The 15,473-nt window shown below is 33.2% G+C and overlaps 2 protein-coding genes across 4 annotated transcripts in view; both read left to right on the top strand.

The window, feature by feature from the left end:
• The first annotated feature begins 2,415 nt into the window (after positions 1-2,415).
• LOC132742829 (protein CNPPD1-like) lies at positions 2,416-13,815 on the top strand. Its single transcript, XM_060731326.1, has 7 exons — positions 2,416-2,581; positions 5,947-6,034; positions 6,743-6,945; positions 7,426-7,554; positions 8,072-8,133; positions 10,141-10,255; positions 11,138-13,815. The coding sequence occupies exons 1-7, from the start codon at positions 2,519-2,521 to the stop codon at positions 12,047-12,049; spliced, it is 1,572 nt and encodes a 523-aa protein (XP_060587309.1). The 5' UTR covers positions 2,416-2,518; the 3' UTR covers positions 12,050-13,815.
• A 1,114-nt stretch (positions 13,816-14,929) lies between these two features.
• Positions 14,930-15,473, top strand: part of LOC132742827 (cilia- and flagella-associated protein 65-like) — a 52,504-nt gene continuing 51,960 nt past the window's right edge. For 2 of the 3 annotated variants that reach the window (XM_060731324.1, XM_060731321.1), the window contains exon 1: positions 14,930-15,078. The gene's annotated coding sequence lies outside the window, so the exon portion shown is untranslated. Of the gene's footprint in view, positions 15,182-15,473 lie in introns of all 3 variants that reach the window. The other variant, XM_060731322.1, reaches the window with a different exon arrangement.

The raw sequence follows: 15,473 nt of genomic DNA, 5'->3' as shown, positions 1-15,473 counted from the left end.
AAAAAGGTATTTACAATAAAATGCAATTTTCAAGATTTTGAAAAAGAAAAAGATAAAGATGTGTTATAGATAGCTTAATATGTAAAGTTGAGTATTAAATAACGTGTGTAATAAAAGTTCGCGGTGTGCATGAAGGTTTTTAATTATCAGTCAGATTAAACAAGCAATTATCATAGTATTGCAAGCAATCCATAAGTCCCCTACCGGTTAGAACCCTAGTAACATTCTGAAGGGCCATTGGCCATTCACTAATGTTTCAATTTTTTGTCTTTAAAAAAAAAAAATGTTGGAAAAGTTCTTTAAAAGTGATCACAGGAAACAGTTTTTATGAACAGACAGACTGAAGGACACTCTAAAGATAATTTTTTATACATCGGATGATCCCTGTTACCAAAAAGCAAAATTCTTAAAGAGGAGATAATTCTTGAAATAAAGATCCAAGATGTCATACATGGTGTGAGTGTAACTAAGAACAATTAGTAACGAAGCTGTTCATAATGAATGTTTATTTTGAATTCGAAGTAAAAGAAAGTTAAAAGAATGAATAAGAAAAAAATCAATGTTTAAGGAGGAGATAATTCTGGAAATAAGGATGCTAGATTTATAAACCTTGTCATATCATTATGATACGAGAGTATGAAGTAAATTCTATAAGTATTAAATGAAGAAGTTGGAGTAAAATGTACCAATTTCTCGAAACAAATCTAAGTTCAAGGGGGACATAATTCTGGAAATAGTATTGCTAGCGTACTGATTTAAGTGATAATAAGAAACACATATATGAAGTTTGAAGAAGATATATTAAGACATAAAGAAGTTATTTAAAAAAAAAACAACATCTTTATCATGTAAGTACAAGGGAGGCAATTCTGATAATGTTTGTGCTAGAGTTTAAACCTTGTCACATATGATGTGGTTGATGACCAGAAACGTATGTAAATACCTTAAGAAATAAAGAACTTATAGTGAAAAAAGCCTAAAAACTAGAATCAGAAATCTTGACTAGGTTGCCGACGTTTGTTAAGTATGACAGCTCTCAATATACTCCCTAGCTATAGTCAATATTAAAATGATGTGTATAATTTCCATACTACCATCTATCCATATTTTAAGTTTCATTAAAATTTTCAGCTTTTTTTTACTAATCAAAAATATTGTAATATTTGCCACGTGAAGTGGTTGCACACTTTGTTTAAGCAAGAAAAATCTTTGCAAACTTGACAAAATGGTACCCGAGTTACGAATATTTACAACACCGGCACATATTTCCTACAGGAAAGTGGGTTTGTATGTTATTTTTTTAATATGCCTATTACTTAAGGCAATGTTTTAGACATACTCGGTTTTGGATCTCAGCTTCCTAACTTCTGATTTGACGAAGTTATTGAAGATATAAACTGGTCATGTACATACTTTGCGATCTGACAAGTGACCATTCTAGTCGGATTTTCTACTAATTTATTCACATCTTTGAGATTTGAAGTTCACTGAAACAAGACAAGGTATATTTCTGTCAAATTTGTGTTAATGTTTTAATTTGCATGTTCAAAATAAAGGTTTTATGCTAAAAAATATCTTGTTCAAGCACATTTTGGTTGCAAACTTGTACTTCAAGCATTTCTGGTTGCAAACTTATTCTTACGTTTTTAGTCAAATATAAAACTGCTAAAGGTTTCACCGAAGATCATATTTATTAGTCACAGATTTTTCCTTGACAATTTTATACAATTGTGTTATTTCACTTGCTTTTGAAATGTTTTATACGGCTTTAAAATTTTAGTGGTTTCTGTACTGTTAAAATCTTATCATTTATTTGCACGACTACTTTATGTTCCGGCTTTCGTGCTCTCTCTTGCTTTTTGTTGGTTACCCGACTGAGTGCCTTTGTGGTAGTCCAGTGTGGGGACTGCATTCTCTGAATGTTACTTAGCATTGTTGATCCTTGTTGTATTTTCTTGTTGCATATCCATAATAAACGTGCGTAGTTCTTTTAATTGCACGTTTCTCAGTCCATTAATGAAAAAGCCAGGGGTGTGGTAAACTGGAAATATGATTTTTGCCACTTGCCCACGGACAACAAATGGAGCAGAAATTATAACTCGTCCATGTTACAGAAGTCAACATTTAACGTGCAGATTTCTTTTTTTCCCGGGGAGGAACCCGATCCAGCTTTAATCGCGAGTCATATTATTGGGCACTCTGTTATATTTACAATTTTCTATAGCTTCTTATTCCTCTATGGTAGATCAAACTGATTTAAAAAAATCAACAAAGAAATTACTCTAATTACTCTATGATTAGGTCTAAGTTGACAATTTAGCACTTTCAAGGACATCGTTATTGGGTACCCACCTATGCCTGTTTCTTTTGAGCATACATTATCTTTCCACAATTTGTTCGATTAATATTAAGAGTTAAAATTCGTTGACAAGAATCAACCGCAACCCAGAAGTATTTCCTGAAATTTCATCAAAATATTTTAATTCTTTTACATGTTTTACCATAGAAATTAAACCTGATGTTTTTATCGGAGAAGTCGTTCCATGAAGGAACGTATATTTGTCCGAGAGAGATGGAGGAAGTAAGTGTTATAGACCATTTAGGGCGAAAAATGAGTGTTTGGAACGGCAATGTTTTGGCTCCATGTTTATCGCACAGGTGCTAGTGGCATTGATTTGGCCTAAAATGTGTTTGACTTTGTTATTTATACTCGGTTCCTATGATATCAAGGGTTCTATGATATCAAGGTATTTAAATTTTCTGTGACTGCTAGTAAAAGCAACATATGATGATGCTAATATTTGTAAAACTTGCATACTAGATTCATTTTCATCTGCCAATAAATTTAATTTGGTGAATAATGAATGTATTTGGGGCAAGAAAACTATTTTATAAAACCTTCATATTTGACTACCATTTTCCTTAGTGATTTTTACACAGTCAATTAAAATATGTTATAAACACATATACTGACATATAGTCTGTTCATATAGTTTTAATTTTATAGCAAGTTAACCGATGGAAGTTTTTCACAACTTAACTTGAAAGTTTTGACCCATCAATCCTTCCATACTTGTTTTTTTTTTGGGATTACCTTGATACCGTAGTAACCTCCTCTGAAATGACCCAAAATGGCAGGCATTGAAAATATTCTAAATAATGTCATTTTTATTGGTTCTTTTGAAATAATTTTTTGAGAAGCAGTTCTGGAAAAGGTTCATTTATAAGATGGAAGAAAAATCTCATTCATTTATGATATTTATATTTAAATATTTTCCGATAAACGTTAAGTACCTTGATATCATAGAACCCCGGGCTATACAATAAAATATCAATATATTAAAAAAAAATAAAATAATTTTTTTCACTGTTATATTATTATAGACAAGGTATGCAACATTCAGGTACGAAAATTATGGGTACGCCGGTTATCTGTGTTAAAATTTTTCACCGGGCGGTAATAGATCTATCGTCGGATTTTTGCATGGAATCAATGCACAATATATTTTTCTATTACAATTTACTATTTACAGATCCCCAATTAACCGCTAGTTAATGTTATAAAACCCGAAAGTAACAAATTATCCAGGTCCGAAAGATGAGACCGTCATGACATGTACGTTATAACCTGGTATTTACGCTTGAAATACAACAACAAAGAGATAAAACGAGTCAAACACACATGCAAACAAATAAATAATATTTATTATGAAATTATTTCATTATAATGCATAAACACAATTCATGGAAATCGTTTTTTTGTGTTTTTTTTTTCACATTTGTACCAAATCAAATTTTATTCTGGTTAAATAAGTCCACTCTAAAGACAAAATGTTTATATTTGTAAAAAAAATGTAAATGTATATAGGCAGCGTTTAGCGGAATGAATAGGAAAATCGTGTACAGCTTCACACAGTGTGTAAGAGATTTATCCGATCAGCAATTATTTTAGCAAATATCTTCAAAAGGGGGCAAATTGAAGATCGATATTTAAAGATTTAATGTTGATTAAATAATAAAAGAACAATTCATTCACATGTTTGGATTGGAAACTTAGAATTTTTGCGAAATTTTAGGGTTTCTGGCGAACGTGAAATCGCCGATGTTCGGGATCAATTTTCGGATCAAAGAAAAGCATATGTGTATTTTTGTTTGTTGTCTTGGCATTTCGGCACAATATCTTAAATTCTTCATACTCTTGTAGAACGTTTTTGCAAGAATGAAACTAAAGCAAAATTGTGCCTAGAAAATGCCGAAAATGTTCGACAATCATTCAAAAGTACACTCATTTGTAATTTTAAACTTGGGGCGTAAATAATCGATAATTTTATCCTTTTGTCGGCAAAATTTGCTAATTTCCAATCAACTGTTGATCAAAGATATAAAATTATCACCTTGTGTTATATCTGGTAATTACACCTACAGCGCGTGTACATACATTAGTCTGATCTCTATTGCGTGATAATGACCGGAAGCGTTATCGCTGATTGGCTAATCGCTTCACGGGTCGATGTGCATAGGACCGCCTACCTATAGACTGACACGCGCCAACGTATTTGTGTATTTGTGGTTGTAAACAATCGGTAATTTTATGCGTCCCCTGGCAAAATTAAGCATACGTGGAATCCTTGCTCTGAAATATTTGCGTCCAGCTGTAATAAGCCGAAATAAGCGTCCCTGAGAACCCTGTGCATATCATTTAACATGACTCTTGATTGAAATAAAAGTTTTTCTATAATATAAAATGATAGATTTACAGCATTCCCAATACAATTAATGTATTTAATGACTAAGTGTATTGTATATAATTATATATGTAAATATGATTTTTGATTATATTTACCTATGTAAGCTTTGTTTACACGTCTAGTATAATTCTGTATTGAAAGGCATATATGTACTTTTATCAGTTTTATTCATTTTGATTGTGAAGTGTTTGTTCTACATGTGATGAGGTGGAAATGAACAATTTGAATTAAATTAAAATTTTGATTACATAGATCTCACATATCTCCCCTTCATATATCATGATATATGTGAAACGCTTAAAAAATGTGGGGTGAAGTCGTCTCAATCAGATTTTTTCAAAAGAGGGGCAGACTTCTCGAAAGTTGAAAAAAACTGTCAGACATTCGGTCTGACAAACCATGAAAATCTGTCGGACCGAAACAAAATCTGTCGGACCAAATAAAATTGATCAAAATCAAAGAAAAACTTGTGTTTGTATTTCTAAGACACTTTTTGTTTTTTTTATTTTTTCGCCGTAAAAATCGGCACAATCCGTACAGCGCATTTTCATCTCCTCCCTGTCATACACCAATGATTCATGGTTCTGCTTCCATTTTTCATTAAATTTTGTCTCAGGTCTATGCTTTTCATCCTTTTATTGCTGTTCTGGGCACTCTTCTGACGTAGATTTTGGGTTTTCCCAAGGTTTGGCACCTTTAGCGACGCCATTTTTTATACATGCGGCTTGGATAAAAGCCGGACAGTCGGACCGATCGGGAATAAAAAATTGTCGGACCTGATAAAAATTTATCGGACATGTCTGTCGGACCGACGTATTTCGGGAAGTCTGGAGGGGTGAAGTGTCTGCAAAAAATGGCTTTGGGTGAAGTGTCTGTAAATCTGTATGTGTGTGGGGGGAATAATCAAACACAACCTAGTTATGCCAAACCCTTGTCAACTATCAGAAACTTTTAAAAACTGAACACAAGTGGACACGTTGCAGTGGTAATATTGGTTTATCTAACCAATTAATAAAATCCCAACAATACTTAGAACTGGTCGGTTCAAGGAGCGAACAGATTCAAGAGTGTTTCAATAAGCTTATAGCTTTCTACACAATCTAACTGAAATAAATTTGTTTACACTAACTTAGCAGATTCATGAGCTTGTGCAACAATTGTTTTACAGAAATTGAGTTTTTTTTCTATTCTTTTTCAGGAGAATGATTTCTTCAATGAAAGATTAAGGAAGACCTTGTACTATGGAAAACTCCCTGGAACCGAGAGACCTTCTTTACCTGTCACAGGTAGGTTTGTGTTTTATTTTTGACGATTGTCATTTTTGATTTAAGTATAGAGTAAAGCATTTGAAAAAGTCAAAAGCGGTGTGATTTAGTGTATGAAATTATTTATGAAATTATTTTACTAAATTTACTAGACTGATTAATAGTTAGAAGCATTCAAAGCTGAGTTACCAAAGAAACAATTCATTTAAAATCCTATTGGACAAAAAAATTTCAAACACTAAGTTCAGGTAAGTGTTTGTAAGTCAGCATTAAGGAAATTAAATCTGTCCGGTGCTACACTTACCTACTAACAGGTTGAAATTATGTTTTGAATATTTACAAAGGCATTGATTTTTCTCCCTTTATTGGGAAGAGGCCTTGATTTTGGGAAAAATAGTTGCTAAAATTGCTGATTTGGGAAGTAAAAAAGCTGGTTTAAGTTAAGATTTTTGGGAAAACTGCATGATTTTAAAGAAAATTTCAATTGGGAAGAGGCCTTTTTTCGGAGTCTGTTATATAAGTAGGAAAATCACTGACAGGGTAAGTATGATACACTGATTTGACAGTCTTTATAGTATTAAATGATAAGTATCATAAGTTGATACTGATTAATGAATTAAAATGTATCAAAGAATTTAGAAAAAACGGTAGTGCGTGAAATTTATTGCCAACAGGTTATTGGCAAGAATTCTCAGAACTATAGTAATTTTGGATATCTTATTTTTCCAGATTTATTGGTTGATTTTTACAATGAAGCTGCACCAAGAGAGTTGGGAAAGCTAGATAACTATCTTGCGGCCTCCACGTCCAGGTCGGCGTGTATTTCACCGTCCTCAGTAATGGCTGGTATGGTATATGTAAAGCGTCTGAAGAAAAAACAGCCCGACTATCTGACACAAGTTTCCTCTTCTGAACTGTTCCTTATTTCTATGGTAATAAATTAATGATTTATAGTCTAACAATATAAAGTTGAGCCTCAGTTATCATGGTGATGATTCACATGGTCCAAGGAAATTTCTATTAATATCTGTCGGGAAAATACCTTTAACATTCAGTTTATAAAAAGAGTATGGAAAGCTTTTTATATTTTAGACAGAGTTGTATTTATCATGTACGTTTTTTCCAGTACATCAGCTGTTTAGTCAGTCATCATTTAAACAGTCAATCTTTTGATTATATAGTCAGTTTAGCTCAACTTGTCAATGAAAAAATGAGCATGTCACATAATGAAAACAAATTTCATCAAAGTATTTCTTTCTTACTTGCAGTTATTAGTTTCTATTTATAGCAGCAATTATGAATATCAATAATAATGGTAGTAATATTTTTCTACTTTCCGTACAGTTATTATGCAAACAAATATTGTCGTTAAGAATATATTTCAGTATGAGTATTTCATTCATTTATTGTAGATGATGGCTTCGAAATTTTTATATGATGAAGGTGTAGATGAAGAAGTGTTCAATGACGAATGGGCGAATTCTGGTGACGTTGAAACTGAAGATGTTAACCAACTGGAATTGGACTTTCTTTCGGCAATCGTAAGTGATGCATATCGTGACATCACAATGATATCATCGTGTTAGGTTATGTTCTGTTTCCTTTTACCAAGAAATTTTCTTTGATATAACTATTCATAAATTGATTATATGTCAGTCTGTTTTACAAGACACATAATACAGAGGGATAGGAAGCTCTAAAAATAGAAGGGGAGCGGTGGCCTAGTTGTTAAGGTGTCTGCCACACAAGTACTGGTTGGTTCCAGGAAGCAGACTGGAAAGTGATTATTATATGTTGCAAGAACTTGTTCACAATCGATTTAAAAGTAGATATGTTTAAACCAAAAATAGAACATTTCCTTGTCCCGGCCCACAATCTGTTGGCTCGGTATTTTAAAACTGTTTTATGTATGTGTTCTATTTCTCTTTTAATACAGAGACATCTAAAATGAGTTATAGATAAAGAATAATAATGTGTGTAAAGTTTAGATATGTAAAACTTCAAACGCTTAGCATCAAAATAGAATTTGAAATAACTGTCCAGTTTTTATGCTTTCAGGACTGGCAGCTGTTTGTTAGACCTGAAGAATTTCAAGAAATGCTACATAAGGTTGAGAAGAGGTGAGTTGTTAATGAATATTTTGATGGAATCATTGGTCATTATTCTACAAATTCAGCAGAAATAGGGTTAAAAATGAGAGGATACTTCATGATTTTTACAATATTTACCTCCTTTGCCAAAAGTGGCAGGCATTTTTGGGGTCAACATTCTATATACTTATAGTCAACGTTCTATATAATATAATTGACAAAATATGAAAAGATCAAAATAAACAGTTCATTTAGGTGAATTTTCATATTGTTTTATATATATATGAAGGAATATATTATTAAAGCACCAATATGTAAAAGACTTTCCTGGATGGCTTCTTTTATACGTTTTGTTTTTTTTTGGTTAAAAAATTGAATATGGCATGTTTTTGTTGTTAATATACATGATCATCTTGGAAAATGTTAAAGGCTCCTTAAGCCATGATTGGCCAAATATCTGAACCATTTCTTGCTTCTTTTGCATTTTGCCAGTTAGTGCATGTACACCTCATTGACTTTGTATTTTAATGGAATACTTGTATTGAAACTACCATTTCTTTATATTTTGCAACATTAATCATCAATTATTACATATTCTACATTATTTTCTTTACTATCAGTTTTTTTAATGCTCTAAATGTATTATTAAACATTATAAATAACATGTTTGTCCCCTCACAGAAGACTAAAAATATTCATTTCATATGCATATGTGCGCCTGGTGATGTTTCGTATTCTTTGTTCTATAGTAAATCAGTCACATTTTGAGGCTTAATTCTCGTTTCCACTGTTCTTGATGAATTATATACTGTCTTCAACTTTAAACATCAACACTAAGTCAAATTAGGCTTGAAATATAATATGTTAGCCATCTACTTTTTTAGCTTGACTATTCGATAAGAATAAGTAGAGCTATTGTAGTACCCCGAGCGTCGGCGTCCGCGTTGGCGTTGGCGTAACCACTTATGTTAAAGTTTTTGTAATAGTTCAAATATTTTCAAAGTCCATTGACATATGGCTTTGAAGCTTTGCACACTTGTTCACCATCATGACCCCAACCTGTAGACAGGAGGAGGTAACTCTATCAAGCATTTTGACAGAATTATGCCCCTTTTTGGACTTAGAATTTACGTTAAAGTTTTTGTAATAGTTCAAATATTTTCAAAGTCCATTGACATATAGCTTTGAAACCTTGCACACTTGTTCACCATCATGACCCCAACCTGTAGACAAGAGGAGGTAACTCTATCAAGCATTTTGACAGAATTATGCCCCTTTTTGGACTTAGAATTTACGTTAAAGTTTTTGTAATAGTTCAAATATTTTCAAAGTCCATTGACATATGGCTTTGAAACTTTGCACACTTGTTCACCATCATAACCCCAACCTGTAGACAGGAGGAGGTAACTCTATCAAGCATTTTGACAGAATTATGTCCCTTTTTGGATAAGAATTTACGTTAAAGTTTTTGTAATAGTTCAAATATTTTCAAAGTCCATTGACATATGGCTTTGAAACTTTGCACACTTGTTCACCATCATGACCCCAACCTGTAAACAGGAGGAGGTAACTATATCAAGCATTTTTTTTTACTATCAAGCATTAAGAATAGTCGAGTGTTGCTGTCCTACCAACAGCTCTTGTTTAGAAATCATTGTACTGTTGTAACACTGTTTCAATTCACCACTTTAAAAACTATTAACTGCTGGTGGGTAGTACAGTTTTAATCATTCCGCCAACAAATCAGTTTGCGGAGAATACACAGAAAAAAACAAACTTTTAAGACTACAATGGGTTGGGTCTAATTCCAAACGGGGGTGAGACCTAAATGTATTGAAACTTAAATTACTGATAATTGACTCTGTATATAAAGACCCTCTGTGTATAGCGACTTTATTTTGTAAATCTGATTTGAAGTTACTATAGACCGGTAAGACTGTACCTTATTCGTTGTCCATTTCTCATTAAAGATGTATTTTGCAACTTTATGTGTGATAAATCTGTTGAATAATTTTAACGTTTATTGTCATTATTCAGGATTGCATTAAAACAAGGACTAGAGAGGGGCTGGTTCTCTTACACGGATCTTATGGTGCTGTCTCAAGATTTGAAATTCATGAACTGGAGTGACCTTGTAACTGAACTTTCGACTGTAAGTAACCCAGTCATTTTATTTTTCAATCACATCTTTATGTGCATATGAACCACCGCCTCCGTGGTCGAGGGGTTAGAGTCGATGACTTCTAATCCAGTTACCTCTCTGGCGTGGGTTTGATCCCCGGGAGATGCTTTGGTAGTTTAGCGCGGAGGAAGGTAGTCTAGTACTGGTGTAACTCTCCAGGAACAATGATTAGGAAACTACCCGCCTGTGTGACTGAAATACTGTTGGGAAAAGGCGTAAAATGAAACAAACTAACAAACAAATGATGTGCATATGGAAGTGCGCTTAGTTGTTGGATGGTTAAGATTACAGGCTTCATTATATAGTCAAACTCCAGTAAGTCAGAACTTGAAGGGATGTGCGTAAAAACTTTTGAGAAATTGGAATCTATTTTATGGGCATTGTATAGCATGTATCTAGCTGGAAATATAATAATAAATGGTTTTACCTAGGTATCTGTATTCCTGAAGTGCCTTAATTTCAAAGTTTAAGTCCCCGGAAGGTGTTCGACTAAATTGAACGTAGGTAGATAGATAGATTTACAGCCATTCTACATAACAAAAGGCTTAAAATTTAGAAGTGGCCTTGACTGTGTTATGGAGCTTAAAGAAACAAAGTCACAAAGAAAAGGCATCCTTACATGCTAAATGTTAAGGATAGATGACAGTTTTGAATTGTTCTAGAGTGATTTCATGATGGATTAAAACAATAAAGGAATTATTTTGTAAATGGAAAATGTTTTAGAAATATACTTCCCACTTTCTTTATTAAGAACTTGTTTCTTTTGGGTATAATTTGCTTGTTAGATAATGCTTCTGAAGCATTTGATTTCCTATTTAAATATTAATTCATGTATTCTTTGCCCTATTGTAGGTATTTTCGGCAACTTCACTTGCGTACTTGGCTGGTATACTGACGATGGTTGGATCCACAATGTTGGGAACAGCAACGACCTTGACCTTGGTGAACTCTGGCTCAGCCATCCTTCCACTGTGCATCAGAGTCCTGCCAGCATTGACCTTGTACCCAGAACTTTCGCTGGAGGTTACACATCCAAGGTCATTGGTTGAGATACCAAGGTCAGAGGTCATGGAAAGAAATAGATCAGACTCGACTGACAGTATGTTGAATGGTCAAGAAAGTCTGCAAGAATGGATTGATAATAACACAGGTTCACATGGGGATGCCGCCCAACTTGCAGATTCAGAAGTTGATGACGACCTTGAACTGAAGTATGACTCAAGGTCACAAGTCAAAGAAAATGGACTGCTTAATGGATTCTTACAACCTTTCCTTGCTCTTGTTACTCTAAAAGACACATTTCTGAACTTTGCTTATGGTGCCAAACTTACATATGAACCAAGTAACGACTCCGATCAAAATGACCCTGAAACCATAGATACGACCTTGAACCCCGAGGAAACCAAAGAATTCTGTTCATCCGGACCCTGTCTTGTTGATTCTTGGCCAAACTGTTGGAACGTTTCTATAGCAATGGACTGGCTTACACCTGGAACTTGGACTGAGGGAACATGTGAAGATGAAAGTAGATGCTGTAAACAGTGCTCTAGGAACCAAAAAATGAACACTAAGGAAGGACCTCAAAACCGATTCTATCACGGACTTGACACTGCTATGTTGAATGATGCCGAAATAATCCACTGTTGTTGTCGACTGGAGAACACGGGAGATTCGTGGTTGAAGGGTTCTTTGCATTCGCGGATAATGGACATTAATCTAAGATTTGCCACACAACCAGTCTATCCAATATTTGTCACAACTTGATCCACGGAATCCAAATAACAAATTTTTGTTTCAAATTTTGATATATTTAGGTTAATTTTGAATTTTTACTTTCTGTTTGATAATAAATTGGTGCTATATATACATTTAGAGATGTGCTAAAATCATGAGATGTAAGTTAAGATCAGTTTTAGAAGGTAAAATACTAAAAGAAATGTATATAAATATAAGTATAAATATAACTATCACAAGTTAAAAGTTTATCACCTTGAAGAGATTGTTAAAAGGCTATATTTAGACTTTTTGTGCTATTTTAGTATAATTTAATTTGGAACAAACATTTGTTTGCATGCTGCTTAATCCGGACATAACCAAATATTTATTATTATTATAATTTTTATTTAAAATATATTACAGCGCAATGTTTTCATCTGTCATAAGTTTCTAAAATGATAAGTAAGACTAAACCAAAGTAAAAAAAAAACTTGAAATAATGTATTAAACTTTTGATAATGTTACTTAACAATTAAAAAAAAAATCCAAGCAAAACGTGAACAGTATTTTCAATACCAAGTGCTTATTTGATTTTTTTTAATAAGAAAATTACTGAAGGGTTTCTTAAATAAAGTGACATTAAGCACATTTTTCTGCTGTCATTAATTAAGCTGAATTAGCTATTTTGTTTCAAAAGTTGTATGTTGTAATACTTATTGATCAGTAATTGATAATGAAAAAAAAAGGTCTAGGATAAAATATATAATCACTGCTCCACTCTTGTTACTTATACATTGCAAAGGACATTTACAGAATTTTCTAAGAATCAAATGGTTTATAAATTACATTATATTTCTTGTTGTACTTTACATAGGAGCCGCGTCACAACAAAACCAACATAGTGGGTTTGCGACCAGCATGGATCCAGACAGTCTGATTAGGATCCTTGCTGTTCGCTATCAGTTTCTGTACGTGTTATAGGGTTTGTAAATGAACAGCATGAATCCTGATCAGACTTCGCGGATGCGCAGGCTGGTCTGGATCCATGCTGGTCGCAAACGCACTATGTTGGTTTTGTCATGATGCGGCTCATATGTAAAGTACAACAAGAAATTGAAAGCAATTATATCAAAATGTAAAGTTTGCCTGTTATCTTGCATAATGTCACTTTAACCTATGACTTTAGTTTAATTTTTCAATTCTCTCTTTCTACTAATTTGAAAATACAAAATTATATTTCATTCCTTTTTGTAGACATTTTCAAAGAAGTAAGTTTTTTTTGTTAGTTATTTTTAAATCTCATTTGTATCATAGCAAATGGCCGTTTTGAACTTTAATGAATTTCGTCAAACAATAAAAAAACTAATCTTTTTTTTCGAATATTCATATTCTTTTTTCAATGTTCGAATATTCAATAGTGTTTCCAATATTCGAATAAAATTCCTGGCCTTGAAAAAAACAAAACATCAGTCTATTTTGAAAAATAAAAAATCTGTTCAATTTGATATATGGAGAAACATCTGAATGTTTTATAATTATGTATTTGTTGATTTTCTTTTTCCAGTTTCCTGATAACTTGTACATATCATAATAAATTGAGACAACATTAGCAAGTTCTTTGTGTTGCAACAATTGATATATAATAAATAATAATAAAGATCTTGATATTAGTTCAGAAAACATGTACTGTATTATACAACTGTTTTATTTTGAGGACCATCTTGTCATCTTGAAATATATTTATTAATTTATTTGACCAAAAATGTTGAACAATATTTATGAAGCCTGAACAATTAAAACTTACACTGAGCAAACTGACTTCAAAATTATTTTATTCCACTTTTGTTTGATATTTGATAGATTTTTACGGGTTTATCGTCCATGAACATTATTCTGATCAGAACTTGTTGACATAGACGTAGCAATTTATACTGGATTTAGTATCAATGTTAATCTGATGTATTTTTGGCTGTGGCCATCTCTTGCTGAGTGGTCAAGGTCATTGTCTTAAAATCACTTCCCCCTTACCTCTGTAGGTTCAAATTCAGCCAGGAACTTTGCCAATGTTTTCTTTCATGTGAGGAAACTATTGAGCTTGACAGGCTAGCTAATGGAAGGTTAGTGGCCCTACTTTGGTGCCTGTCTGTGCCTGAAATAATCAAATGCCTCTTAAGGTTCAAATAACGAAAAAGAAAAAAATATGTAGAACTTACATGCCTAGTTTATGCCTGGTAGATATAATAGGGTGGCAGAAACAAGGTAAAGATGGCAGACGAGGTCTTGCTCAAGCTACCTGTTAAAAGGACCGAATTACTGCATTTCTTAAAATTCTGGAAGACTTCCTTAAGGTAGTACACCCCTAATGCACTATCTCCACTATGAAAAGTATTCAAATAGGCTAGAATCACTGTAAAGTGTATTGAAACTGAGGGGCGTGGGTTCGAACCCCAGAGGAGGCAATAATTGTTTTCTTTCTTTTTTTTCTTTTTAACATTTTTTATTAATCTCCCAGACCCCTAATGGAATTAGGTTTAAATTTCCAACACCAACTAGAGAGGAACAGGTATAAAGTCGGTATTTAATAAACCATTGGGAGGATGTAAAATGTGTTTGACCTAAAGTGAGAAAATTCCTCATTTTGTCTAACAGCACTGCCAACATCACTGTATGCTAATGTCAATAACTCCACAAACCAATCAATCAATTTGATTGATAGAATCTAGTTTGGCGGATTCCTTTAATGAATGCATTTCTGTCACAATGCTGTCCTCTTGTTTCTTAGTGAAAAGATATTCTGAATTTTGTTGTATTTAAATGAAGGAAGTGGCTAGCCGTACGGGCCCGTTAACGCTGTTCACACATATTTAGTTATCTCTGAAGAAAATATTTGGTGGTGTTCTATCTTATGATTCGCACAGCCAAGCTAATTTCACACAGCACATTGTTGCTAAGAAAATTACCTCCCTTGAATGCGAAATTTGGAAAAAACATTGGCAAATTATGAATTTCTCATGGCTTGAATTGTTATAACAAGTTGATATTTTATGGAATGATAATGTAGATAACTTGTCAGGGAGGTAAGCCGCATAATAACTTCTGCTTGATTAAAATACAAATTGCTTCCATCCCCTAGCAACTTCTCCATTTTGTTTATCAAATATGGCGGATACATAACGAGCTGTATGTTGTTTATCTCTCGCTTTCTGTAGATATTTGATTATTTCTCCTGTTAAAATATTCTGGAGACAAGTCTTCTATATACCCTGAGTTGATATATTTATAATTGTGATGATTTAAATGGATAGATATTTTGTTTAATGACAGAAATCTGTTTTATATTGCCTTTTATTGGTTTAAACAGGGATTTATATTACAAGGATCGGACACTTTCGTTTAGCTTAAAGTCCCGTCGCGCGCATGCGCGGAATCGGATAAAGGTGGACAGAATGAGATGGCGGAACGTGCGGAGTAC

The sequence above is a fragment of the Ruditapes philippinarum genome, unplaced genomic scaffold, assembly GCF_026571515.1.
Source record: "Ruditapes philippinarum isolate M1 unplaced genomic scaffold, ASM2657151v2 ctg7081_1_1_1_1, whole genome shotgun sequence".
Lineage (NCBI taxonomy): Eukaryota > Metazoa > Mollusca > Bivalvia > Venerida > Veneridae > Ruditapes > Ruditapes philippinarum.
Note: the sequence above shows the minus strand (reverse complement) of the source record. Positions and strands in the feature narration are given on the sequence as shown.

Excerpts from the sequence above, each read along its gene's own strand:
- LOC132742829 (XM_060731326.1), top strand. The coding sequence starts at position 2,519 with ATGTTTTTATCGGAGAAGTCGTTCCATGAAGGAACGTATATTTGTCCG. Across the intron at positions 6,946-7,425 it reads AACTGTTCCTTATTTCTATG|ATGATGGCTTCGAAATTTTT; the intron begins GTAATAAATTAA and ends CATTTATTGTAG. Across the intron at positions 8,134-10,140 it reads CTACATAAGGTTGAGAAGAG|GATTGCATTAAAACAAGGAC; the intron begins GTGAGTTGTTAA and ends GTCATTATTCAG.